Source organism: Nicotiana tomentosiformis, chromosome 2 (genome assembly GCF_000390325.3).
Source record: "Nicotiana tomentosiformis chromosome 2, ASM39032v3, whole genome shotgun sequence".
Classification (NCBI taxonomy): domain Eukaryota; kingdom Viridiplantae; phylum Streptophyta; class Magnoliopsida; order Solanales; family Solanaceae; genus Nicotiana; species Nicotiana tomentosiformis.
The window spans coordinates 185,176,281-185,201,739 of NC_090813.1; the positions used below are offsets into that span (position 1 = coordinate 185,176,281).

At 34.8% G+C, this 25,459-nt stretch overlaps 1 protein-coding gene across 5 annotated transcripts; it reads right to left on the bottom strand.

The window, feature by feature from the left end:
* Positions 1-5,396: 5,396 nt before the first annotated feature.
* LOC104114287 (pentatricopeptide repeat-containing protein At1g62930, chloroplastic-like) lies at positions 5,397-19,679 on the bottom strand. Of its 5 annotated transcripts, XM_070196378.1 has the most exons (5): positions 17,578-19,679; positions 16,153-16,225; positions 15,977-16,044; positions 15,168-15,677; positions 5,397-5,580 (listed from the first exon to the last, which is right to left on the bottom strand). In XM_070196378.1, exon 1 carries the CDS (start codon positions 19,478-19,480, stop codon positions 17,693-17,695), a length of 1,788 nt encoding a protein of 595 aa, XP_070052479.1. In that variant the 5' UTR covers positions 19,481-19,679; the 3' UTR covers positions 5,397-5,580; positions 15,168-15,677; positions 15,977-16,044; positions 16,153-16,225; positions 17,578-17,692. The 5 variants fall into 5 exon arrangements, with proteins under 5 accessions (XP_070052479.1, XP_009622985.1, XP_070052482.1 ...); XM_009624690.4 differs by lacking the exon at positions 5,397-5,580 and having other exon boundaries at positions 14,590-15,677; positions 16,153-16,222; XM_070196381.1 differs by lacking the exons at positions 5,397-5,580; positions 15,168-15,677 and adding an exon at positions 14,590-15,113.
* Positions 19,680-25,459: the final 5,780 nt, after the last annotated feature.

Sequence of the window (25,459 nt, forward strand, 5' to 3'; positions counted from 1 at the left end):
TCCATTCTTTTTACTATCTTTGTCGGGATAGAAAACAGTGATATCATATATGTAGGGAGAGTATCTAACACACTGTTTATAAGTACTAATCTACCTTCTAGTGATAGATAATGGCTTTTACACCTAGCAAGCCTCTTCTCACATTTTTCCAGAACTCCACTCCATATAATGGATTTACTTTTTTCCCCAGAGGTATTCCAAGATAAACAGTTATGGGGGTACCCATTTAACCTCCAAGAATCTCAGCGAACTGTTGAATTTGTTGAGGTTCATTAACCGGATATATTTAACTTTTTCTCTAGTTTATGTGAAGTCCTGATATCCCTTCAAAAATTATCAAGACTAGTCTTAACATCCTTATCTGATCTATCTCAACATCACAAAGAATTATTGCACCATCTGCATAGAGGAGATAAGTGATCTCCAAACTTTCCCCTTATCTATTGCTAACCTTGAATCCCCTGATCTAGTTGTTCTGTTGGTTGTTTGAATCATATTATTCAGTCCTTCCATAGCAATAATAAATAGGAAAAGGGATAAGGGATCCCCCTGTCTTAGACCCTTGTATGATGGAAAGAAACCTTCTGGACTCTCGTTAACCAACACTGAAATCTTGCCGTACTTAGGAAAAATCTGATCCAATTAATTCACTTTGTACCAAAACCCATCTTCTTCAACATGTTTGCCAAGAAGTCTCAATTCACATGATCAAAGGCTTTTTCTATGTCTAGTTTGCACAGGACTCCGGGCTTCTTTTTCTTTATTCTAGAATCAACACACTCATTGACAATAAGAGCAACATCCATTATTTGTCTTCATTTGATGAAAGCCATTTTATGTTTGCCAATCAATTTTGAGATCACTGATTTGAGCCTTTCTGACAGGAGTTTGGAGATGATTTTATATACCCCACCTATCAAACTGATCGGCTTGTAATCCTTTAACTAATTTGCACTGTTATTCTTTGGAATCAAAGCTATGAAGTTAGCATTTAAACATTTTTCAAAGTATTCCTGGTTGTGGAAATTCTGGATCGTTTGCATTATATATCCCTTGATGATTTCTCAGCATTTGGAGTAAAAACCCATTCTAAAACCATCAGGCCCCAGACTTTTATCAATAGTACAAAATTTAATGCATTCATGTACCTCCTGCTCCTCAAAAGTCCTTTGGAGCCATTCTTTCTCTTGTTCTGTGATTTCAGGGCCATCAATCATGTTGAAATTTGGTCTCCATGCTTCTGATTCAGTAAAGAGCTGCTGGTAAAATCTGACTATCTCCCATTTAATTGCAATTGGATCCTCCAGTTTTATACCATTAACCACTAGTTGATCAATATTATTGTACCTCTTATGTGCATTGGCTGTCCTTTTGAAGAATTTAGTATTCTTGTCTCCTTCTTTCAGCCACAGGGCTCTGGACCTTTGTCTCCAAGCTATTTTTTTTTTGCAACCTCTTTATTTTTTCAACCTCTTCAAATTCCATGAAAAGAATAGTTTTTAATTGTGCTTCCTCTTCATTTAGACACATATATTCCTGTATTAAATCCAGTTCTGATATTTGATTGAGAATATTGATCGTATTGACCTCAAGGTTCCCATGCTTTGTTAAATTCCACTCCTTAAGCTTCCCTTTCAGAGCTTTTAGTTTACTAGCCAAAATGCAGTCTCGTCTACCATCCACCTCAAAAGAGTCCAACCAGATCTTCACTTGCTCTTTGAAACCCTATACTCTTAACCACCAATTTTTGAATTTAAAGTAGGATTTGTTATGGTCTCAATTTCCACATTGCATTGATAGAGGGAAATCGTCTGAAATAACCCGCTGCAACATGGACTGCTTAACACTCTTAAATTCCTCATCCCATTTAGTTGAGATGAGGAATTTGTCAATTCTGGAAGAAGAATCTTGACTGCCCCTCCCCCCAATTCCATGTATATAGACCTCCATTTAGTGGGATATCCACAAGCTCCATATCATCTATGAAATTTGAGAATTAAGTCATATCCCCGGTGACCATAATGCAGTTCTTCTTTTATGAGATGAACCTGGGAGTATTAAAATTACCACATACCATCCAAAGATCTCCACAAAGGCCCCTAGCTGCTCCGATTTCTCTCCACATACCTTGCATTTCTCTTCTACTATTTGGGGCATATACCCATGTTAGATGCCATAAAAAATCTTGAGTCATTGCAATGAAATTACAAGTTAAGGAATTAATTCCAGTGCATGTGACTTCCCCCTTCCAAACTCGACTGCCCCATATTATTAGAATCCTCACTCTAGTACCATTTGCAAGTAAAAATTCATACTTCATCCATCTACTGGCCCAGAGTTGATTCACATATTCATTTATATCCCCTTCGACCTTAGTTTCTTGTAAACAGTAAATATCAGCTTTCCATATATGTATCAAACTCGGTAACGTGCTCCTTTTCCCCTATTGTTTATTTCCCTAACGTTCCACGAGATTATATTTATCTTCATGGATCAACAACTGATTGTAGCTCCCCCCTTGTTTCTGTCCCTATTGCTTTTGAAATTTACATTAAACTTAACAAGACTTTTGAGTTCATGTATACCTTTCTATCTCGGATTTGGAAGAGTCTCTGGCACTGGAACTGGGTTGTTATTCTTCCTCCCGCTATCAATTTTCCTGAAAAGAGCAAAAGCCTTTTTTCGCACCCTTTGAAATCCACGCCAAATTTGTTACTCAATCTAATTATATTGCTATGTACCCAGAGAATTGCATCTGTCTCATCATCTTGTGGTTGGACATTGGTTGGCTCTGCATATTCCAACACCCATGGTTGTTCCCCTGTAACTTCAATCAATTGCATATTTGAAGTCAGCTGGTCACTTTGGTGAGGAATCTCTACTTCTTCCATGCTTGTAACTACCAGGAACCACCTTCGATATGATCTTCGTCTATCTCTGAAGAGTTGAAGTTGAGAGCAGGTTGGATTTGATTTTCGATATTTTTTGTGTTGTTCTCAAGGAGAATACTCGAACATTCTGCAGATATCTTGTGTGGGTGTGTTTATAATTCAAGAATCATGGTTTCTGGTCCATAAATGATGTCCATCGGGCCTTGGGTCTCACTTATTATTATAGGATCAATTGGGCATGACTGCATTCGGCCCAAAGTCAAATTGTGAATAATAATAGGATCAAGTATTTATGGGTTTAAAATGTCACATGCCTCTTCACATATCTTTAATTTGAGATTCTTTGCATCCTTCGATGTGCTCACGTGATCTAGGGTTTGGTGAGAAAACCTAGTACCATCAATCCCCTCTTTATAGAGTCTGTTGACCCTAGACTCAATAGATGCAACGGTACTTTTATCACCAAACCTATCACCAACCACCACTGTTGTCGGAATCTCGCACCAGATCGGAATGGTGTAAATATACCCATCGATTTCAACCTCCACTACCTTTGAAACATTTTCTCCATCTCTGTTCACTTTAATCCTAGTCCATTTCATATGATTTCGTAAGCTGGCTTCTTTTTCTGGTTTCAATCCATCCGCCGCAAAAGTTTTTGATTTCTTGAAAGACCTTTTTGAGACCATAGGTTTAGAGGAAGCCTTAAAAGACAAATCCAGACCCAACTTCTTTCTGTAGTATTTGGCCAACATTCGACTGTACGAGACCACCAATCAAGACTCATCTTCACCTTTTTCCAACTCCATTCACCTGTAAGAATATGTTTAGCAGCTTTCCTTGTCGGAAGTTTAAACAAAAAGTAAGAATCATTCATCTCATAGACATTGATTCCATGCGCGCTCTTCCAGACTGAGGTGACCCATCTCCGAACATCATTGAGTGTTGGGTGTCCTGTAAGTGGTTGTTGAATCTACCAATGATATTTCTCTCCAGAATATCTCTGTCTGTTGTTTCAGAGCTTCCAGAGATGACGATTTTGGATTTTTGAGTTCTTATCGGCGATGCTTTAGTCCCTGATGTTGACCATTTGTTGCCCCTGACTACTTCAACAAAAGGAGAATCAATGGGAGAGCTGGAGACATTATGTATTATCATGTGTGATGTATTTTTGAATCTTTCTATCTTTAATGCTATCTTCCCCAGCCTTCCTTTGAAGTCCCCTCAGGAATAATTGTGATTGATCTGCTTTCTCCTTGTACAGCAATAGTGCTGATGTACCTTCCATATTTGTTGTATTTGAGTGTACCATAGAACTGTGCAAAGAGATCTTATGTTTTCCAACGCTTGACTGACAATGTCCGGATCTTTGATGCCATGTTAAGAACATGTACAATCCACTTTATGACTTTATAACTTAAAGTAACTCTCCTAAACAAATTCCCGATGCATTCAACGCAGTCGAAACAGATTTCAAACTTTGAATATGTTCTTGTAATTTCATAGGATTTGAAACTTGAGTTAAAATAAATCTTATCTTCCCCCGTAAAGAAACAAAAGAAGTTTTAGGATTAATCACTGATGAACGATTAAAAATAAAACTCTGAAAAGACGCAGAAATTTTTTAGATCATGTCGGAAAAGAAGTGGTATTTTCTAACCTCGAAAAGTGTGCATGGGAGCTTTTATGCTTTTTAGTATTTTTACCATATATGTTATTTTTATTCTGCTTTTATATGACTTTTTGGCGATGTCCCTTCTTGTCTATATTTTTATTAATGTGGTGCTTATATTTTTCTGAGCCAAGGATCTATTGGATACAGCCTCACTATCCTCACAAGGTAGGGGTTGGATATAGCCTCACTATCCTCACAAAGTAGGGGTAAAGTATGCGTACACACTACCCTCCCCAGACTTCACGATGTGGGATAATACTAGGTATGTTATTGTTGTTGTTGTTGGGAAAAGAGTGAAGTCTTCATACTAAGACGAAAGAATGATAAAACTAAGACGAAAAATGAGTTGCAATGGCCTATTTCAGTGCATGAAAAACTTTAGCCATTGAACAAGAGTTTAAACTTGTTGCCCTGTCCACCTCAGCAATAATAGCTACTACCCTTAATAACACATATACTAACAATTGATGGTAGTTTTTATGCCATTAACAAGTAATGCACTTCTTTTGACAAATACTAAAAATTGAACCAAAACACTTCAAGGGGATTTTGAACTAAATAGAGGGAACCTAAATATTTTTGTTCAAAAAGGAAAACTTACTAGTTAATATAACTAGGAACCTTAAGAATATCATTTTATACTATGTTGGAACCTGTCTTATAAGATCATTCAAACAAGTAAAAGAACCACTAAATGCTCTCGAGTATATGCCAATATTAATCCAAACAGACGAAACACTATTTGTTTTGTTTAAAGGAATAGCCGTCTTAAAAATAGCCTGTTATAAGCACATAACCAGAAAAGTAGTGTAGTAAACCAAGCATGCAAATATATACAAGATTAAGGGATTGATCCATTTATTTATTATCATCATCATCTAGTAACCTCCTTATATGTAAGCATTTACACGGTTCAGATCGTTCCTGTTCTCACTTGCAACATCACGGACAACATCTTCAGCGGACACCTCATACCAGTCTGATCAACAACAGGAATGTGCTTGATGCGGTTATCTGGCAAGTGGCATGTCGTGTCAGATAAATAGAAAGACAAAATTGAAAAGAAACTTTGAAGCGTGAAAAATCATTGTCCTTCAAGAAATATTGGGTGTATACTACTTAGGAGAGTAAAGACAACTTTCTTAGGGATATGATAAAGCCAAAAAGTGTACTGCCAATCGATAAGCCACTTTCAAAGAAGGCGTAATTTATAGAGGTTGAAGAAGGCTATTCAGAAAACGGAAAACGTATTTCACTTAGAATTCAGAACATAAACTTAGATCTATCTATTATTAATAGGAAGGAAGTAGCCATGAGAATTTGCCAAGTATCGTGTGAAGAAAATGCCATGTGGCTATTTTGAGACAATATTAGTTAAGTTAGGTAAAATTAGTTTATTTTTAAAATTTGAATTTCAAAATAATAAAATATCTATGTTTTTTTAAAGGAAATAGTTTTTTCAAATTAAAATTATATACTGAAACTCACGCTTAATATAAATCCTCCCTCAACGCGTGAAACCTGAAACATATCAATTCTTACAGATTCGACTTTCATTCCCACGATCTCACACCACAATTTCTAACTCCTAACCCACCCATTATTCTGTTGGGATTCTCAGTAATATGATTTCACTCCCTTTTGAAATCAGTTTTCTACTTTAACAATCAGTAATTCTTTCTCCTTTGTGCATATCAAGCAGGAATTCTGGATAGAAGTTATTCTATCTTTTTCATTGTAAGTTCACTGAACCATGTTATCATAGATAATTTGGTACATTAATTATAAGCATATTATTGTTCTCCTACTAATTGATGCTGCTATGTTTGATATGCGTTTATGAAGGTATGTTTGCTTTGTCGTCGACGCGGCCACAAAGCTCAATAGCTTCTATAATTTTTAATTTAAACACAATGCCTAATTCGTAGCAGGTAGACGTCTATCTATTGTGGGATATCACAGTTGTGGGGAAACAAGTCAATTCTTTGGCTCACTTCCCCTATCCACTTCACAAGCAATTTTTCGCTTTCCGTTCTTTTTGCTTCTTTCTTTTCTGTTCTAAATTGTTCAATAAAATTAGAAATACACTACTAAGAATTGAGTTTCATCTATTAAAGTCATATACGGAATAACTTTTCCATTTAACTAATTAGAAATACATTTAACTTTTTCATTTAACCCGAACTGAGTCATACCAAGAAAGTGTGGGAGAGGGTGGTTGAAGCGAGGATGAGGATGACAATGTCTGTATCCGACAACCAGTTCGGGTTCATGCCGGGTCGTTCGACTACAGAAGCTATACACCTTGTTAGAAGGTTTGTGGAACTATACAGAGAGAGGAAGAAGGATCTGCACATGGTGTTTATTGACCTAGAGAAAGCGTATGACAAGGTTCCTAGAGAAATTCTCTGGAGATGCCTGGAGGCAAAAGGTGTGTCGGTTCCCTACATTATGGCGATTAAGGACATGTATAATGGGGCTAAGACTCGGGTTAGCACAGTAGGAGGCGACTCTAAGTATTTTCCGATTGTAATGGGATTACACCAAGGTTATACGCTTAGTCCATTCTTATTCGCCCTGGTGATGGACGCGTTAACACACCATATTCAAGGGGATGTGCCATGGTGCATGCTATTCGCCGATGATATAGTTCTGATTGATGAGTCGCGAGCCGGTGTTAACAAGAGGCTGGAGGTTTGGAGACAAACTCTTGAGTCTAAGGGTTTCAAGCTGAGCAGGACGAAGACGGAATACCTGGAGTGTAAGTTCAGCACTGAGCCAGGGGAAGTTGGTGTGGAAGTGAGGCTTGATTCGCAGGTCATCCCGAGTAGAGGCAACTTCAAGTACCTTGGTTCGGTTATCCAGGGGGGAGGGAGATCGACGAGGATGTCACACACCGTATTGGGGTAGGATGGATGAAGTGGAGGTTAGCATTTGGAGTCCTGTGTGACAAGAGAGTGCCACCGATACTCAAAGGTAAGTTTTATAAAGCGGTTGTTAGACCGGCCATGATGTATGGGGTTGACTGTTGGTCCGTTAAGAACTCACATATCCAGAAGATGAAAGTAGCAGAAATGAGGATGTTGCGGTGGATGTGCGGGCACACTAGGATAGATAAGATTAGGAATGATGATATTCGGGAGAAGGTGCATGTGGCTCCCATTGATGACAAGATGCGGGAAGCGAGACTTATATGGTTCGGACATGTTTAGAGCAGAAGCCCAGATGCTCCGGTACGGAGGTGTGAGCAGCTGGTTGCGGAGGGCACGAGAAGAGGTAGAGGGTGGCCTAAGAAGTATTGGGGAGAGGTGATTAGGCAGGATTTGGCGAGGCTCCAGATTTCCGAGGACATGACACTTAATAGGAAGATGTGAAGGTCAAGTATTAGGGTTGTAGGTTAGGAGGTAGTTGAGTCGTGCCTTACTTCATACCATGGTGGGACTAGCCATATAGGGTTTTTGTCTAAGGTAACTAGTGGGAATGTTGTGGCTTATTATTTCGCTTTTCAGTGCATGTCCTATTTACTAGCTATCGCTTTTTCTTTACATCTTTCTTTTAGATTTCATGGTGTTCCTATTTTTCTTATGATTGTTGTGGTGATACTAATATTTACTAATATTGTCTCCCTTTGCTTTGCATCTTTCTTCTGGATTTCACGGTGTTCCTATTTATCCTATGATTGTTGTTGTGATACTAGTATTGTCTCCCTTTTTGCCCTTTTGTCTTTTTATTTTTTTGAGCCGAGGGTCTTTCGGAAACAGCCTCTCTACTCCTTCGAGGTAGGGGTAAGGTCTGCGTACACACTACCCTCTCAGACCCCATTAGTGAAATTTTACTGGGTTGTTATTGTTGTTGTTGTGATCTTATCCAGAGGTTCAACCAACAACTTAAGGAAATGGGTTTGTACATCTATTTTAGCTAATGATCAGAATGACATCACATGCCAAATGAAAACTCTAACAAAGGAACATTGATAATTTTTATTTTGTTAGTTACACATCTTTTAGTAAATTTTTAGGAACTTAATTCCCCTTGGTAAAGTTCCAAATCGATTACTAACATCCGATGGTTGTGCTACAACCGAGCTTGGGTTACCTGACCTGTAGCACCAGGTGTTCATCAGTTTAATATCAAAAGTCAAAGAGAAATACCTTGGCACAAATGTGAAATAAAAATGATATTACAACAAGAATTGAATATGTCCTTTGAAAGCATTCATGAAGGTCTATCGTTAATGAATCAATAACTATTGTGTATGCCTTTATTCTTGATAACATAAACTCTTATCAATGTCTTATTATACGATACCATATATTTACTATGGTGGTATACAACTCACTGTTTGGAAGGCTATAGAATGAACAGACACATAGGATTTCTTTAGGAAAAACACCTGAAGTGGGAAACTTTACCTATACTCCTTTCATTGATGGGTATTGTAAAATGGAAAAATTTGATGCTTCTTATGAATTCTTGCGTATGATGAATGACAGTAACATAGGCCGTTTACATGGTTACTATTGTTTATCATTTAAAGTTCCTTCTGCTATGATTTTTAAGCTTTAGTATTCTGTTTTTGCTATACTATACTTTTTCATATATCGTAATTTAGTAGATGACTTGGTGTTTTGACTTGTATGGTACTCTTACACTTGGTGTAAATAATTTGTTGAATCTTCATCTTCACTTTTACCTTCCACTTTTCTTTTCTTGAGAGAATAAACAGCGTCATGAAAATAAACTTTATAGACTAGAAAATAGCTTGATAATATTACATTGTTCCATTTTGCTCATATGTGAATGTGTAATCTCACAAGTCTCCCTGAAAATTTCCAGTAAAATAATATTTTTTTAATGTTAAATTATTTATCTATATTTGCAGGCAATCACTTTATTTGAATTGTACAGTTGCAGGAAGATGGACTAGCAACCATCATTTCACTTTTCATTGATTGCTTCAAGGTATGACATAGTAGTTAGAATAAGTTTTATTAGTAAAGATATAATGGAATTATTTGAATATAAAAATCAAACTGTTATGGTGTTAAATTTTCATATTAGTTTCATGGCATAATTCAGAATGTAAACATTTGTTTGGAATAAAGCTGACACATGAGAAGGACTAAACGAAAAGAAATGTTAGCAAATTCTATTCCTTCGGAATTCTATGAAGTGCATGTACCCTCTTAATCAGTTAAATAAGGATATATTATAAATATAAAGTGTTTAGCAACATAGCTATTTGATATAGAATTATCAAATCCTTTCAAATAGCAATATAGCTATTTGAAAGTGTTTAGCTACTTTATATTTATATTGCTATTTCCCTAGGAATGCTGATGTTTAGAATGTTTACTCACTACCACAATTTCATGGAGGCACGTATGAATCACAGTAAGAAAGAAGTGAATAAATATTAATGGACGTAATATGTATAAGCAGTACAAAAATATTTATAGCGGCCATAAGACATAATTCTCCTAATTAACTTTTTAAAGCAAAGTTGCATCATTCTTTCTCCTTTTCTTTATCTTCTTAGAAACATATACAAGGATGTTTTGATTTGCAGAATCACTTTGCTTCAATCAAGCGTGGCATTTTATTGTAGCTACTTCGGAAACATTTGTGTATAGTCCAATCCTTGATCTGGACAGGTACTAAAAATATTACCTTTTTATTCTGAACTTATGTTACTTTTAGATGTCCTTTGTGAATCTCTATGTTGTTTTGGCTTGCATCATTACTATTAGTAAGTAAAACAGTACAAAAGAGGGTTGCTCTTTTTCCTCTTTTTTTTTTCTTTTGTAATCTGTAGCAGTACAAAATATTTATAGCAGCCATTAGACATACTTCTACTAACTAACTTTTTGAAGCAAAGTTGTTGTCTACCCTTCATTTAAATACCAAGTTTTTGCCTTCGGCAAGTTTCGAACGTAAAAGTCATTTTCTATTTTCCCTCTTTCTACTTTCCCTTCCATTCATCCACAATCAGAGGATAAGTCTCACGGAAAAGATCTTTGATAAACCCACGAAGTCAACTATGTGAATCCTAGGCCACTTGGTATTCTGCTTGCACTTTTTTCTGTAGAATTACCTATAACTAGATTTTTCATATAGTATCTTGATAAAAGAATTGCTAGAGGTTGGACTTGGTGAATCAATTTGCTTGATTTTTCAGAAACTAGAGTACATTTTCTTTAGTAACAACTTCTTCTTTTTCAGGTCAATTTGCTGTAAATCTTGGCTGCAGATATTGCCGTCTACATTCTTTTCCCCTTAAACTTCTATATTTCACTCTGTATTGGACCCTAGCTCAGGGTGGTGTTCTTTATTTTGAACATTAGGTATGCCATAGTAGGATTTCTACTCTTTTACTTTTCAAGTTTAGCCATGATCTCTTTGACTCTTTGTTCAAGTTTATGTTATAACTTTCTTTACCCAGAATTCTCCCTCCAAGTTATCTCACATTTTACATTTTAATAGTCTCTTTTCTTTTACTCAATTATATGAAATATACTCAGAAATAGGACTATGATTATCATGCACAACTTCATCTATGTGTTCTATTATACACGAAGTATTTATAGAAGTGAGCTTTTAATTGTTTTACAAAATATCAAGCAAATGTCATATTGTTAGAAAATGATATTTTCAGTAGTATGTTTTTTCATTGTCCATAATGCTTTCATTCCCACCCTTCCCCCATCGCACCAAGGAAGGAAGGTGGGCTTGATCTTCTAAGAGAGGAAATAAATAATTGGTAGTTGAAACAGAGCATAAGGCTAATAAGATTTAAGAATATAACTTCCTCCTCATAGTTTATGTTTACTTTTTCCTTTTGATTTTTCATTTTCTCCCGCAAGAAGAATTGCTTTATTAAGATATGAATTTGATCATGCAAGCTGTAATTATACATTTCTGATTTAAGATATTGCGGTTGTAGCAGTGAGTGTTGAATTCGATTAAAGCAGTTCATTTGCTTCATGTTTTTAGTATTTCAAATAGACGAAAGTGATGTAAATCTTATGTTCTAGACTGGATTGCAAATTGCAATCTTATATTATTTGTCATTTAATCACGTTTTTTGCTTTTACAAATTACAGAGTATTTCTTGCAAACAAGTACTATTCTTTCGGCGTTAGTTCATATCCTTGACGAAGAAAGGATTGGAAAGAAGTACTATTATTTCTTGCAGAGATTGGATGATTTACTGGAGATTCGTCTTCTCCATTAATTCACATCTATTCTTTAATATCGGATAGGCTCCATATGCCACTAGCAACTTTTGTGGTTACAAGATTATGACCAGACTATTGCCTTCACTAGAGCACACTATAATGAAGTGGTTCTTATCTAATTTAACCCATGATATTTGAGATATTTAAAAACTCTATCGACGGTAATTCAAGTAAGTTGGTCGATTTATTTGATCAACTAATGTAGAACATACTCCAAGTCCTTATGGATTAGTAGGAGTATATATTTGGTCTCTCTTTAATTTTCTCTTTGTTGTCATGTAGCTTATTAAAAGGAAGTAGCAAGGCGTTGGATATATTAGCAAAGCTAAATGAGTTAGCTGATTTTTTACAAAGAAATTAAACTTTTAAATTCTTCTTCGTTTTTAACTCATAATGAGGAACAAATGTTTTACATAAAAAACAAGACCAAATATTTCACGCTTTAGGTCCATTTTTAACAAGTCACTTCGGATTGGTAGTCCTTGCCAATAATAATATAGAGACAATCTGATGAAATTCATCTATTTATTTTTTATTTTAATTGTTTTGATTGCGATCGCTAAATTTAATCTGCAATATACATATATCTCTTTTCGCTCTTTTTTTTTTTGAATCGATCCGCGCATCGCGCGGGTACAGATACTAGTTTAAGCTTAAAGTAAAACTAAAACCTGTCTTAGAAATAATCAAATAAATAAGTAAACACAAAAATGAAAAATAGCCTTTTATATGAAGGTCCGGCCCGACCACCGCCCAAGCCGCAAGCAAGTCCAAGTCATGTACTTAAAAGTATTAAATATATTATTTAGAAGGTTCCTCTTGTTGCCAAGTCATCAATTAACATGGCAAGAAGGGGAATCTTCTATGCTAGAATGCAGTAAAGCGTCAAAATAGAAGATGGAAATGCACTAGGTACAAAAAAAGCTCGATAACGGTTGGAAAAATGCTGGTGCAAACACATAAAAGAGGAATGACTTGTGTTTGCGTAAGAGAAGGAAAAGCTAAGTTGCTCCGACACGGCAGTTTAGGTGTCGTACCCGTGTCGACATGACACTAGTATGAGTGTGGGTATGGGATCCGTACCGAATTTGGTCAACCTATTTTGGGATTTTGACCACGACAGACGAAAAATTCGAGACGAGATACAATTTAATTCCCGAAATCATAACCAAAAATAGGGTAAATTTGAAAAAAAATAACATATCTATTACTTATCTACAACTAGAGAATAAAAAAGAAATCCATACTTTACAAGCTATACATAATTATTCCACAAAATTTCTCATAGTTTAGAGATATTTTTATATTTTTATTTTTTAGTAGCCGGATCCCCGCACTCGTATCCGTACTAGAATCCGTATCCCCCAATCTTAGAAGTTACATCTCGAAGGATCCGATCACTAGATCCGCACCCGTGTCCGAGCAACTTAGAGGAAAAGTAGCTTTACGATATAAACTAGGGGTGGCAAAACAGGCCCAAACCTATGTAACTCTCCCAACCCGCCTAAGTATTAATGGGTTTAGGCTAGAGCGATTTTGTTGATAGGCTGATTTGGGCTAGCCCAAAGTAACTCATGAAAAAACACTAGCCCAAACTGACCCATGACAGTGCCCAACTATGACCCATGCGAATGCCCAAAATTCTCTCTTGAAGCTGGACATATCGTGAACCTTCACTGATGCTAAATCAAATAAAAATATGAGTAATTCCTTGTCAAGAAAGGTGAATTTCAATTTATAATCTCAAGATGAAATAGAATTATTTTATATGGTCAAAACATTTGATCTTTCTATAAATCACGTTGTGGATCAATCATACTCTTTAGAATATTTAAAAATAAAATAGGAATTAATTTAATCTTAAAAATTTACCTTGCATATTAAATGATTCTATAAAATTTCCATTTATTTTTTTATCAATTACAACATTTAGCAAGGTCAATACTACAATATCTAATAAATCGAATTAGTTGTGATCTTAGTCATAGAAAGAGCTGCTGATGGTGTCTTAGAAAAAGAAAATTCAAAATAAGAGACGACGACAACAACAACAACAACAAAAAACCCAGTTTGATCCCATAAATGGAATCCCATAAATGGAATATGGGGAGGGTAGTGTGTACGCAGACCTTACCCCTACCTCATAGAGAATAGATACGAAAAAAGTAAAGATTTCTCATGGCATTGGCTGCCATACAAGAAAAAACATAAGGATATTACATTTCAATCCATTTCAATCCAAGTAGCATTTGTGCAGGGTTGGACAATGACTCATTTATTAGCTCAGCCCATTTTAACCCGCCTAATTATAGTCCAACTCGCCCATTTGCCACCGCTAATATAAACGAAGCCATTCAATTATTCTATTCCTACATTTAATAGGAGAGTTTGCACCATGCCACATATTATTAATAATTCCTTCTTTTTTTACCTCAAGGAGGGTATCCCGGTGCACAAAGCATCCCGCATTGAAGCAGGGTCCGGAAAGGGCCGCACCCCAAGGGGGTGTGATGTAAGCAGTCTACCCTGATGCAAGCATATACTATCTTATTTTTTTTACCTCAAGGATATACCCATAATTATATCTTATTTATTTCTTATATTGTGATATTCCAGTTTCAAATTTATGTCAAGCCTTCAATCAGCGTTATTCTATACTGCTTCTATTCACAAGGCCAAATCAAGGCAAGACAATGCAACAAGAAAATATCAGCATGAATTCATAAACTTCAAATGCACTTTATTACGTTAATGAAGGAGAATTAGATTAACAAAAAATCAAAGCTGACATTCAGAAATTAAATATATGTTACTCCATAAGCCTGAAGAAGAATTCCAGTTTACACTGTCAAAGTAATGTAATAGATAAAATATTGTCTAAAGTTCCCTGGCTAGAGGCGGAGTTAGAATTTTGAGTTTATGGGTTCCAAATTTTAGAAAAGGCACAAGTTTATTGGGTTCTGAATAAATTATTTATACATATTAAATGAATTTTTTAACCAAAAAACAGGGTCTGAGCCAAAACTACTAGGTTATGCCGAACCCATATGCAGCCTTGTAGCTCCGCCCCTGCTGGCTGGGCCGGGCCACTCCCTATCCCCACCATTCTCTTGTATAAGAATAACAGAAGAACACTAAAGATGCTGATGTCAAATTGGAAATATATCAGAAACTTATGGGGTAAATTCTCAGAGTCAGAGCACATTCACATTGAACTCGGAGATGGTAGGAAAATCCTCTTCAAGTAAGACAGATGGATAGGGAACAGACCACTCAAGGAGAAATTTCCCAAGATTTTCAGCTTTGCAACTAATCATCATGCAACAAAAGAAGTGTATTAGTCTCCACAAGGATGGAACATACCTTAGAAAAGAAGGTGTAATGACTGTGAAATGGACGAAATGAGCCAATCTTTGCAAGTGAATGAAGGATGCCACGGGTTGCAACCAGAACCAGACAAGACAGAATAGAAGGAACACAAATGCGGCATTATTCCCGATAAAATCAGGCTCTGAGGTGTTCTCCCAAAGTAGTTGGCAACACCATATCTGGCCTTGGAAATTGATATGGAGAAAACAAAGCCCCTTACAAGGTTGGATGCCTCACACAGCTAGGGTAAGAGAGGTATCTTTGACTCAAATAATCGCAACAGGTGTATCCTCTGTGAAGAAGGCTAGGAAGATGCAAGCACTTATTCACACATTGCAAGTTTACAGCTCAGATTTGGTACATATTTTTGAATTTATTTGATCTAAAACGGTGCATGTCGGAAACTCCGAAAGAACTACTGCTGAGATGGATAAGGGTAGTCCGACTTCAAATAGCTGCCAGGACAATTTGGAACACTGTACCAGCAATTGTTTAGTGGATGGTCTGGAAATAAAGGAAACAAAAGATACTTTGAAGGCAAAAAAGAGAATATTTATAATTTAAAATATAGATGTATAACTCTTTTAGTTTTTTTGGTGTAAGAACAAAAAATGTACAGGAAACTGAGAGGATGATAGATTTTCTAAGTTCATTTCACGTGCAACAAAACTGAATTTTATATTTTGTACTGCACATCCTAAGCACCCCTTGGGTGCTACAAATAATAAAATTCTTGTATAAGGACACTTGGTGGACTGCCACATTAAATTATTCTTAACATGTTGTGAAGTATTTAAGCTTACCTTGTTACCAGTTGCATCGCTTTCAGAACTTTAGTTTTTGGTGTGAGTGTGACCGCGATAAGCTTGTTCTGCAAACCCACACATAAACAAAATTTGATATCATGTAATAATATGTCTCGCAATCTAATTTCGGTGCTGCAAATTTCTTTTATGACAAGAAGAGCCTTGAAATTTACCTTTTCTGTCATAATGTCCCCAACTTTCGTTGCATGGATGATCTTCCCTGTGATATGGTTTTCCAGGGATCTTCTGGTTCAAGAGAGTTAATGGGAGAGAGGTAGCAAATTGGCAAAAAGAAGGAGAACAAAGTACAAAGACTAGCTATTTGTGTTGGCATCTAGTAAATCATCTTGCAAATACTAGACAGTAGAAAATGGAGATTCAAAATTTTTAGGCCTGGCAAATTGCTTGTATTATCAGATGAAAATTCATAAGCTTTTAAGTGTACTTTAATTGTTATTATTTCCAACATCAACTACAGAGTCTCCAAAAATGTTTAATGCCGGAACTAGAGGATCTCCATTGGACACAGAAAATACCATAACAAGAACAAGAATACCTAAGAAACATTTCAAGAATTCCATTTTTCTCTATTTTCCCTCACTTTTTTTCTTATCTTTTTGTGGGGTGGGAGAATTTAAGGAGAATTGGAGTGAAGTAAAGGTCAAAGTGAAATAACTGCAGGATAGAAAGTTGCACACTTTAAGGACATGCATGTTTGGCACCACACCTAAAGCTAGTGTTGGAATGTTGACATTATTAGGCGAATTATACAATACAACTGCTAAAAAGCTTGTTTCATTTTTGTCCTTATTACAATTCTGTTTAGGGGTATGACGAATTATTTTATTAAAGGCTAGCTTAAGATACTTTTCAGAAAACTGAAAGCAAAATTCACGTGACACAGAAAATTTTTCCTAACAAAAGAATTTTTCAGAGAAAAAAAAAGGTCTTTGACGGCTAAATTTTGCAAGTTAAAACTTCAATCATATCATTGTTAGCCTACTTGAATTAAGTTTATGTAAAAGAAATTAACTTTGACATATACAATGGTTGCAATAAATGCTAGAGAAGCTCTAGCCTACTTTCAAGTGTTGACGGTTCCCAATATTTGTCAATGGCGTTCATTGTTCTATGAAAATGTCAATCCCAATAAAACATCCTATTCTTGGATCACATATAAACCTCCAAATATATATACCTAAATAATTCGAATACGGTGTTGATTGTTCACCTATAATATACCCTATCGATTTTAAACTTTCTAATTCAATTTCAGGAAAATCACAAATATTCATATTATATGATTCGGGGACAGAAGGATGGGGTTGATCTAGTCAGTTCTTGTGTTCCAATTAAGGATGATGTAACCAAGAATTCAGAAATATTGAAAAGATTGTTCCAACAGCAACTTATAAGTCACAGGCAATTGTGATAGCTTCTCAAAAGATAACTAAATAGCATGGGAAATGTTATCCCTAGACTTATAATGTGTACACATAAGGGAATTCAGATTATTTATGGTATTAAGATGGCAGTAAGATCTGATTTGCAAGATAAAGAAGAGTGGAAAAACAATCAAAATATCAAAAGTGATGTACCTCGTAATAAGCCTGCCTGGAAAGCTCCAGATACTGAATTGGATGCCATTTCTTTCGCAGAGATAAACGGAAATTGTATCATAGTGATAGTGAATAAACCAAGCGAAAGAAATACTCACTTCTTATTTTTCGAGTGAAAATGTGGTATCATGTCAAGGACGGAAGGGTTCTTACTTATAACGTTTATCAGTAACTCACTTGTAGTTGCATCAAATGAGAAGCCCTTTCCGGCCATTTCCTTCATAAAAGTTGCCACGTCACTAATTTTACTATACCTGAGAAATCCTTGCACAATAACGTTGTAAGTGACCTCATTTGGCAAACAACCGTTGTCCCCCATTTTTCTTAGCATACCTTTAGCTTCATCTAACAACCCTTCCAGACAAAATCCAGTTATCATTGTATTGTATGTTCTTGAATTAGGAAGCAATCCCATTATAGAAAGCTTCTCAAAAATAGCATGAGCTTTGTCGAGTTCACCATTTTTGCACAATCCATTAATGACAGCATTGTAAAATCCAATATCTCTACTTACTCTCTTTATTTCCAACTTATTAAAATAAGACATAGCTTCTTCAACAAGTCCATACTTAAAATAACCATCGAGTAAAGTGGTATGAGTGCATAAATCAGGTATGGGCCCCGTAGATAACATCTCCGCGAATACCTGTTTTGCAGAGCCAATTCGTCCAACTTCAAACAGACCTTGCAAGATAGTATTGTAGGTAACCATATTAGGTTTTGGTCTTTTTTGAGAAATTTCACGAAACATTTGCATAGCCTCGGCCAATTTCTTTTTCTTACAATATCCATTTATTAGTACGTTATAGCAAATAATGTCAGGCTCAATGCTCTTATCTATCATGAAATCAAAAATTCTCCTCGCTCTATCCATTTGACCACACAAACAATATCCATCCATTATCACATTGTAAGTGAATATATTAGGCTCTACACCTTTTTCGTTCATATGTCTCATTACTTCCTCGGCATCTTCAACTTTCCCTTCTTTGCATAGTCCATCAATCACCATGGTGAAGGTGCGCACATTTGGATAAATATTAAAATTTACCATCTCAGCGAACAAAGTCCTAACCTTTTCCCACTGACCAAGCTTACACAAACCATCAATTAATGAATTATATGTGACTATGTCTGGAGGAATGACTTTCTGCTTCATCTCGTTCAAAAGGTTGATAGCAGCATCTAAGTTTCTATCTTTGCAAAGCGCATCTATAACAATGTTGTAGTTATGTATGTTTGGCTTTGTTTTCCCTACTTCCATTAACCGGAGCAAAGTTAAAGTTTTTTGAGTATGGCCCCTTTTGCTGAGCCCATTCATGACTGTTCCATACATGACTTCATTAGGCTCACAAATTTTCTCTTTCGCCAACTTTTTGAACAAGTTAACTGCATCTTTGACCTTATTTTCAGCAAAGAATCCCCTTATTAGGGTGTTAAAGGTGACAACATTAAATGGAATGCCATTCTTCAAGTAAATGGGTAACACCGAAAATCCACAATCAACACGATGCATCAGGCAATAACTATTAATCACGATACTCAAGATGAACCCATCAATCTGGATATACGATTTCTGCATCTCTCCAAAAAGAGAAACTACAGCAGAGTAATGCTTCATACTTAGCATAGTCTTATATAATTTAGAGAATTCGACAAGAGACGGAAGAGGCTTCGTTCTGATCATTTGGTGGAATAGAGTCAGAGCATCATCTAAACACTTGACATTCTCAAAGTTGCTACTTACCCCAAACTTACCCTTTACTGAAATGGATGTATTACTATGGCCTCTGATTGTAATTGCCGAACAAGAAGGATAAATATCAAAGAAATATATAAAGGGAATACCACTGCGAGGGCAATGCAGAGAAATTCTCCTCATCTTCAATGGCAGAGAATGAGAAGTTTCGACTATGATATCAAAGTCTTTGTCGAATTGCTGCAAAATCTACCGTGGATGTGAGAGTGATGCTCTTTCTCGGTGTGCCCTAATTTTTTAGCATAAGTTGTTCGTGTGTCTTATTTACAGAAGGGTTTATCCGAAATTGGCGAATTAAACTTGACATATTCAGCAAACAATTTTTTAGCATAACGGCTAGCTTGGTAATGCGTACAAGAATAGTATGCCATATTACTAATGTTGATATTAGTTCTTATCTGCTATTTGGTTGGGTATCAGTGCAAGCATAAGTCAAGTAAAGTAAGGATTTTAGGCCCCAAAATTTTAGTGGTTCCATTTTACACTATGTAGTAGATTTATGAAAATTAAATTTTTAAAAATTTGAAATTTTGAAGTAAAAAGGGTACAATTTTTTAATAAACTAAGAAAATCAAACTTCAAAATTTTGAACAACTAGTAGCGTATGAAAATATTTTTAGATTCCTATTTAGAGGTAAAAGAATTTGATATAACTAGGTGACGAGAATTTGGAAAGACATTGCCTTAATCACGAAAGATATTGATGGTTTAGACTTATTTTTTAAATTAAATATATTAAAGAAAGATAATACAAGTAAAAGATAATACTTGCTTCTTTTTTAAATACCTACATTGCTTATAGAATAATGTTAACTGTAAAGAGGTAAAATAGATATTTTTTTTAAAAAAAAACTTAAGGTCACTCATCAAGGTTTGGCTTTAGGCCACCGACTTTGTTGAGCCGCCTCTGTTGGGTATATTAAAAATAATATGTATTGTATAGGGGTATATACATACTTATCCGTATACTAAAAATCACGCTATTACTAATGTCATGGTTTGCTATGTATTAGTTATACATGCAATTGCATCATGCAGATCTAACAGAGATGGGCATTTGCTGTTAAAATACCTATTATGATACTATACACTGAGGATGTCCGCCGATACAGCAGGGCCGGCTCAACAAGATTGGGGGCCTAAAGTCAAAATTCACAGAGAGGTCCTAATTTTAAAAAAAAAAATATCGTCATATATATTTTAATTTAAAACTACTTTTCTAACTTTTTTAGATGCAAAATCATTAATTATTATCTTATAATCGATTTGTTCTATTAATTCCTTTTCAATTGATAAGATAGCTAATACATTCAATCTCTCTTGAGACATTGTTGATCTTAGATAAGATTTTATTAATTTTAATTTTGAAAAACTTCTTTCGGCTGAGGCAACAGTTATAGGAACTGTTAGCATTATTCTATAAGCAATATATGTATTTGAAAAAGAATCGAGTCTTTTTATTTGATTGAGTATTTCGATTAGATCATTATCTTCTACTTTTATTATTTCTCTTAATACTTTTAATTCAAAAAATAAATCAAAAACCATCAATATTAGAATAACTATTATGTGTTATAGAAAGCTCAAGGTTAAGACAATGTTTCTTCAAATTCTCATCATCTAGCAATCTTAATTTTTTACCACTAAATAAGAAACCAAAAATATTTTTCATACGCTTTAAATTTTTTAAATTTATTTTGAAGTGACAAAATGGCTTGGTCTACTATGTATAAGAAGTAATCAACTCTAAAAGATTATTTACGAGACTTTGTAATTTTGTTATCAATATTCTCATCAAATTATTTCTTTCTAAATATTATACGTTTCTTTCGAAATTCAGGTTCTATATTTATCTCATATGTAATTTTCTTAGCAGAAGTCATAGCAGTTGCAAATCCTTCTTCTCTATACTTTTGGGGGGGGGAAAAGAAATTAAGCCTTTAAGTTGATCTATAGCAACATCAATATGCATATCTATTGTAAGCTTTTACTAATTGAATTAACTGCAAACAATATATCATACCAAATAGTCATGCCCAATAAAAATTCAAAATTTTCAAGATCATATGTTGCTAAACAAGTAGCTTCACTTTTAGTTTTTGGATCCTCGCTAACTTCTATTAGTTTCAATAAAGCATCTCTTATTTGTGGTGCTTGAAATCTTAATGCTTTAATACTTTCAATACGACTTTTCCAACGTGTAACAATGATTTTAGAGTTAAGTTGGGTACAAAGTCTTTTAAAACTTTCCATCACTTAGTAAGAGAAGCAAATAATGTATATATATGGTGTGTCACTCCAAAGAATGATATAGCTTTCGTACAAGAATTAGCCATATCACAAAGTACCAAATTTAAATTATGACAACCACAAGGTGTATAAAATGCTCTATGATTTACATCGAGAAGTCTTTTTTGTACTCCTTGATGTTTTCCCTTCATATTGGACTTGTTATCATATCCTTGTCCTCTTAAATTATCAATATCAAGTTCAATATTTTTTATCCCATCTATAATAACTTAAAAAGACATTTTCCTCTTGTATCATCCACTTTTAAAAACTCTAAAAAACATGCATTAATTTTTATTGGAGTACCTGAAATATCCACACTTCGCAATATAAAAAATATTTGTTCTTGATGGTTTGCATCTGGAGTGCAATCGAGTATGATTGAGAAGTACTTTATTTCTTTAGTTTTTTCAATAATTTTATTTCGGATTTCACTTGCCAACAAGTCTATCAATTCATTTTGTATATTATGTCCAAGGTAATGATTATGAATTTCATCATGCTTAATTCGCCGAATATGTTCTTGCATAATTGGATCAAATTCTGCAATCATTTCAATAGGGCTTGAAAAAATTTCATTACTTTCTTGATACATTTTTTCATTTTTTTCCTCTAAACGCCAAATTATTTTTTCCAAGAGTTTTCATCTCGACAATAATTCTTGACAATACATTTTTCTAGTACGCTCTATCTCTATTAATTTGATCTTGCACATCTTTATCAATTTTTTTTGTGCAATCTCATTTCTAAATCATTCCACGCACCCATATTGATAATATGCTCGTTTGTTATTTCATGAGCTTTGAGCTTAACACTAATATTTCTTCAATCATTACTACCTTTACTAGCTAGTTTACTATTACGAGTACTAGAAGTTGTACTAAATAATTTACAACAAAAATAAAAACTTTATCCAAATCTTTAGAGTAAATTAACCATTTTCTTTCATGCCTTTCCTCATTTGCCAATTTTTTAATATAATGTGTTGTAGATAAATGTCTTAAGAATTTATCCTTTGAAAAATTTATGCTAGTTATTCTAATTGGCTCATTTTCTACTAATAGATCTCTCAATTTTGTATCAACCATATTCCATTGACTTGGATTGTATATATCTTTAGAGATGTAGTTATTCAAATCATTTAAGAGTTCTTGATTTTCTGGAACTATGTCAGATTTCGTAGTAACTTCTTCTAGATTTTCTTCTTGGATGTTATTATCATATAACTCAACTATATCCGTGACTTGTTCATTTGAAGAACATCCTCCCATATTTTCTGATTCAAGATTTTTATTATTTATTAAAAATCTATCAAGGGCTCCCTTTTGGGATTTAATTAATTTTTCACATTTTTTTTCTCTTTTTGCATAACCGGATTCATATTTTCTAGTTGACATATTTAAATTGAATAAAATCTAATATAACTAAAACAAGAATATATACTTAGGAAGTAAGAATATCAATAATGATAAATTTTTAATGAAAAAATATAATATAAAGTTAGAATAATAAAACCCAGCTCAAGAATTTGATAAAGTTGATATAACGGTATCGAAATAGTATTGCACTACTTCAGAATAACGATTGCTTTTGTCTTGTTGCAATGCTTGAAATTTTGAAGAAGACACTCAAAAGCAAACTTTGATCTTTTGTAAGCGGTAAGTTTTTTGGAATGGAATATAGGGATAGTTAACAAGAAGAGAGTAAGAATAAGTGAAAGAGACAATAAAAAGGATAAAAATATAGGAATAGTCATGTGGGCCCATGTTAGGTGGTAGGATATAATTAGGCAATAAACTAGGCACCAACGTTCCCTACATAAAAGGTAAAAAGTTACTTTATTCCAAAAATTTCGTTTCCAACCGTATATGCACGAATTTTATTTTATTTTATAATATATAACATACAACTTTAGAAAAAAAGTGGCCCCCCAAAAAAGTTGAGGCCCAAGTCATTGCTTTAGTTGCCTTATGGTTCAGCCGCCCCTTCGACACAGTTCGATGGCGGCTTGAATATGTTGTACTTTGCATATGTGTTCAGTATGTTACTTGGTAATATAAAATCCATCAAACTTTCATACTTCAAAGCACATAGCTTTCACTTGCAACTATCATCTACACATACCATCGAAATCAATTTTGTACTACTTTTTTCGAACAAAACATAAAAGGGTTCTTCACAGAAACTAGCTACAATAGTAACATTAGCTTTTTCTGGTCCTTGAAGCATTTCCCTTTAAAAAATTCTGTAACACCGTCATAATAATAGTTGTGTTGTGTAAACGACTATGGTCAACATTTTAAAAATGTTACAGAATTTTTTAACATTTAAGTTAACTATGGTCAATTTTTTTATGTAAACGACTCCGAATCGGTATTTTGACGATCCTGGTGGGTCCGTATCATGATTTTGGACTTGGGCGTATGCCCAGAATTGAATCCTAAAGTCCCTAACTTGATTTGACATAATTTGTTGAAAACTAGTAATTTAAAGGTTTAAAGAATTCCTAAATTTGACCGTAGGTTGACTTTATGGCTACCAGGTTCAGATTTCAGGTCTAGAACTTGGTATAGGTTCATTTTACTATTTAAATTTTGTCTGCAAAATTTGGTGCAAAACAGAGTTGATTTGATAGGATTCAGATACTCAATTGTGAATTTGAAAGTTCTTGAGTTTCTTTGAAAATCTCATGCATTTTGATGTCCAATTCATAGTTCTAGGTGTTATTTTGGTATTATCGCTCGAGCAAATTCGTCTGATGTTATTACACTTGTGTACATGTTTAGTTTGGAGCCCGAGGGGCTCAGATGAGTTTCAGTCGTGTTTCAGACAAGTTTGAATAGTGTGAAGATTGCTGGTGCAATACCAAATCTAGTGTGTGCAGTAGATCTCAAATTTACGAGGTCTGGCTCGCATTTGTGAGCCTCACTTTTGCAAACAATAGTTCGCATTTATGAGCATGGGCTGGACTAGGTGAACCTCGCATTTGCGAGGAAAATGTTCGCATTTGTAAAAAGTCAGTGGTCGCATTTACGATTTCAGAGTCGCATTTGCGACTCAGTATACTCTTGACTTATCTTCGCATTTGCGAAAGAGATGTCCGCATTTGCGAAGGTGGGTTTGTTCGCAATTGCAAATCTTTTGTCATAATTACGACTTTCGGGCTTCTGTGAGAGGGTTCGCACCCTTGTCTCGCATTTGCGATGTTAGCAATTGCGAACAAGACTTCGCAATTACGACATCTGCAACTAGGTTAAAGAGGGGATAATCAGGACTTATCTCATTTTACACCATTTCTCAACCCTAAACACTCTAAATGTGATTTTTCAAGAGAATTTTCTTCCCAAAATGGTAAGCAAATTTAATGCATTTCTTTTCAATTACTCATTTCTTTTCATGTGTTTTCAACATCAAACATAGGATTTCCATGGTAGAAATTAGGAATTTGGGTAAAAATTATGGATTTTATAAAAATTGAGATTTAGACCTCAAATTGAGGTCGGATTTCAAAATAAATCATATAACCGGGCTCGGAGGTTGTAACGACCCGACCGGTCGTTTTGAGCATTTGCACTTCGCTTGATGGTTTGAGGGAATAAGTAGCTCCGTATGATGTATTATGACTTATGTGTATCATCGATTTCAGTTTTGCGGGTGATTCAGAATTAGTTTGGAAGGATGAATTTCATGTTTGAAGCTTTAAGTTGGAAGAGTTGACCAAGTTTGACTTTTTAGTATTTGACATCGGATCGAAGTTTTGATGGTTCCGTTAGGTCCGGATAGTGATTTTTGACTTGGGCGTATGCCCAGATT

Bases quoted from the DNA above. Each gene is read 5' to 3' on its own strand.
- LOC104114287 (XM_070196378.1), bottom strand. From the start codon at position 19,480: ATGAGGAGAATTTCTCTGCATTGCCCTCGCAGTGGTATTCCCTTTATA.